The 4,059-nt window shown below is 39.0% G+C and overlaps 1 protein-coding gene across 1 annotated transcript; it reads left to right on the top strand.

Moving 5' to 3' along the window:
- Nucleotides 1-729: 729 nt before the first annotated feature.
- LOC104955424 (probable C-mannosyltransferase DPY19L1) lies at nt 730-3,655 on the top strand (the record flags this gene model as incomplete). The annotated part of the gene is made up of 3 exons (XM_010782755.1): nt 730-1,118; nt 2,714-2,888; nt 3,556-3,655. Coding segments are annotated over exons 1-3 (395 nt in total), but the record flags the coding sequence as incomplete, so codon positions are not given.
- Between the last annotated feature and the right edge of the window lie 404 nt (nt 3,656-4,059).

Raw genomic sequence — 4,059 nt, 5'->3', positions numbered from 1 at the left:
TGGAAAAGCTTCATAAGTACGTCGGTATGCAAATGCGCTTTGTGACACAAGTGACGGTACGCATTTCAGATTGTTGCCGCGCATGCGTACCAGTTATGTGCACCCCTGTACTACAGCAAAAGTATTCTCCGTCGGGACTTCCTGCAACAACACCACGCCGTTATCTTGATTCTGATTGGCCAGAAGACATTATCAAAGATGTTCTATTGAGAAGACGATCACTACGTGACAAAAGTTTTCAAAACCGTTTTCTGGTCTTCGGTATTTCCAGACAAGTGGCTACAGAAATCAATCTTGGCGGACTTTATTTTGCTTACTTTAACATCATTTTTCATGGTGGGGCTAAGTCATTTCTTGGTATGGCTGTAGCCTACCCCAGCCATACCCTGGCGCTGCCACTGGTGGGGTGTATGGGGCGGGCCAGTCTGCTCATGCGTTAAATATTTTAACGCAATTAATTCAAAAAATTAATTACCGCCGTTAACGCGAAAATTTTAACAGCATTAATTTAAACGTTTGTTTCTACATATGTGTAACAGACAAAGAAACGGACATTTACAAAAAGGAGGATGTTTGGAAATTGTCCGTCACACATGAACATGACACTGGACACAGTTTTGTTACAGCACCCTCTTTTCAATCAATTAAAGCATCTGCAGTTTCTTTCTCTGAGCTGTGTCACATATCTCTTTAGCAACAGATCCTAACGAAACAATCAAAGGCTGATTCTTTTTTTATCTTTTTGTCAATTTCTTCTCTAAAAACAATCAAATCGTTGGAGATATTAGGCAAAAGCTACATCCTCTGAAGGTCTGTGCTGTACCACTAATCACCAGCTAGTGTCAGTAAAGCACCAAGAAATACATGTATGCCAGTGTTCCAGCAGAGTGTGTGACTGACAAACAGAATAGTTGATCTAAAGCCGTACTTTGTCTCCAGATGTAGCTCAGCACTAAAGTTGAGTGTATTTTTTGACTCTTTTCCGTGTGTGTGTGCAGATGGTGTACCACAGCCTGCAGCTGCTGGCCTTCGCCGTCCTGGCCGTCCTCATCATGCGTCTGAAGCTCTTCCTCACGCCACACATGTGCATCATGGCCTCGCTCATCTGCTCCAAACAGGTCTGTCTCCAACCCCAGTCAAGGGTGTTGTTTAAACCAAAACCATGTGCTCTATTTAAAAAGTATGTTTTCATCTTGGTGTAGTCATTACCTCTTCATCTGATTAAATAGCCAGTACGTACGGTGCATTTTAATAAGGGTTTGTTAGGAACACATTTAGTCTTTCAGTTATGTTTTTTCTCTTGTTGTCTCTCTTTATAGAGATTATATAAAGAAAATATAGGTATAACGGTTGCTTTTGTTCTGTAGCAGAGGCTAGGATGACCTTTTAATACATCATGTTGTATAGATCTGTAATGAAAATTGAATTACAGGTCATATTATTGATAATATCAGCAAAAAAAGTTATTTTTAAAAAAAAAAAAAAATGTAATTTCTCACTCAATAACTTGGGTACTTGGGCGTATATATATATAAAAACATGTATAAAAAAGTATTACGGTTGCTTTCTGTTCGGCAAAGAGGATTAGATGTGCTTTAAAGGGGACCTATAATGCAAAATGCACTTTTTGATGTCTTTTATACATAATGTGTCCCCTGTGTGTCTTTGTTTGTAGATATCTACTAAAGTACAGCATACAAATACAGAGAGTAATGTAGGCCTGTTATACTGAGTAATATATATTTTACACACTGCTCTGCTTTCTGCACGGACCTCACAGCTGTTCTCACTGTAAACATCGCATTGCGATTCAAGCAGTTACTAAAATAATATCCCGGGGATGCATGCAGAGCTGTCATTGGCTGAGATGAGTCCGGCCGTGCGTTACGTAAGGACGCATCAGTGTATCTTCGATCATAGCTCCTCCAGGGAGCCTCCTCGATGCTCGGTCCTCGAAGTGCATTTAGAGAAATTAGATGTCCTTCAACATGGCGCGCTGAAATTCATCTCCGGGTCACTACCGGAGGACCGAGGAGTCGAGGAGTCGAGGAGGGAAAATATAAGAATTGAGAAGAATAGTATCTGCCAGGTCCCGTATGAGCCAGTATAAGCTCCGCCCCCTCTTATTTTTTATTTTTTTCAGTAAAAAAAAAAAAGAAGCTTTATTTTATTTTTTTAACCTTTATTTCTACAGGTGAAAATCTAATTGAGATACAGGGTCTCATTCTCAAGTGAGACCTGTTTATACCCAGAATCAGCACTTTTGTAACAGGAAGTGAAATAGAGGGATATGAGGCATGGCTCGAATGGGTGATCTGTTTGGTTTTTTGACCAACACACTTCATAGACATGTTTTTTGTATTTTTTTATATATCTGAGACCTATGCTATTGCCTAAAAATAGCATGATAGGTGACCTTTAATATATATATTTGTATAGATAAAGAAAGTCTGCAATAATATGAAATATTATCAACAGTTGTTGTTGTTTTTTAATCTCTTGCTCTTTTGCTCTCTATTAGTTTCCCTCTATAGTTGCTTTTAGTTCTGCAGCAGAGGATAAGATTAACTTTCAATATGTCTTTTTGTTTAGATAAATGTGACTGAGATTTTTATTTTAAATGTGGTCTGTTATGAATTGAATTAAGGGTCATATGATTGACACTATGAACATTTATTTTAAATACTTTCTCCATGTCTCTTTGTTGTGCCAGTTGTTTGGCTGGGTCGGGGACAGGTTTAAACACCATGTGGCGGTGTTTGCGGTCATGGCCATCATGGCGGTGCAGGGCGTGGCCAACATGCAGGCGCAGTGGGCGATCATCGGAGAGTTCAGCAACATGCCTCAGGAAGAGCTGCTGGACTGGATCCAGGAAAACACCCCGTCTGGTGAGCGAAGGATCAATAAACCTTAGGAACGGGCACTTCTATAATTGTATCAATTTATATTTAACACTTATTATTAACTATTTAATTATTAAGCAATGGAGTTTGTTGGCAACTTCCATGGTTGTAATATGTGTGTTTTAATGCCCATAAAATAATAAAATGAGAGTTAAAAAGCAGAACATTTGAAAGAATAAATCGGGATATCAAACAAATGTGACAATGTGCTTGGGATATTTTACGTTACACATAAAGTATGTGACTTCAAACGTCCACTGAAGCTTCTGCTACGCCGATGAGATGATTAAATGGTAGAATATAAAGAAATTCACCTCACTGCTCCACATAGATCTGATTGCGTTGTTTTTCACTGTTTAGACTGGTGCTCTTTGAATTGCTTCATCATCTCTTCTGAAATGTTTTAATGTTTTTTTTCAAAATGGAGAATTTGCGCCACCTGCTGCTTAACTCGATAAACAAAAATGTAATTCATTTTATTGTCTGTTCACTAGAGATACCATTTGAACGTACACCCGTCAGCCAATTAGAAATAAGTATTTTCCATGGCTTACGTTATTAAACCGTACAAAGTAGAGAAATATAAAAAAGGAAGAAGTGGTGGTGTAGAAACTCAACAGCATTGTCTTGTTTTTGTGTGTGACTGATGCAGATTCTGTGTTTGCCGGAGCCATGCCCACCATGGCCAGCGTGAAGCTCTCCACAGGGCGGCCCATCGTCAACCACCCCCACTACGAAGACACTGGTCTGAGGTCAGTAAAACTCACAGCAGCCCAACTGCTGAATCGGCCTCAGTAAATTCTAAAAGTGTAATCCAATATGGCCCACAAATGAAACCTGTGTCTTTTAATGTACTTCTTAAATATAAATGTAAAAATATATTACACAGCAGTATTCATGTGTCAATAAGCCCATTGTTCTAATAAATTCAGTCAATTAAAGTTGGAAACATTTTCTAACATATCTTAGTTGATTAAAAAAAGGCCCAATGACTTATTTACCTAACAATCTTGAAATACACCCTTCATATGTCCCCTTATTCTAAGCAAACTGAGGGATGAGCTGCCAACAGAATAAATGAAACCCTAAGGCAGGGGTGTGGAACCTTTTTCCTCTCACGGACCATTTCAATTTTTTCAACATCCTCCGAGGGCCG

This window comes from Notothenia coriiceps, unplaced genomic scaffold (genome assembly GCF_000735185.1).
Source record: "Notothenia coriiceps isolate Sejong01 unplaced genomic scaffold, NC01 NC01_scaffold00000557, whole genome shotgun sequence".
Taxonomy (NCBI): domain Eukaryota; kingdom Metazoa; phylum Chordata; class Actinopteri; order Perciformes; family Nototheniidae; genus Notothenia; species Notothenia coriiceps.
Note: the sequence above shows the minus strand (reverse complement) of the source record. Positions and strands in the feature narration are given on the sequence as shown.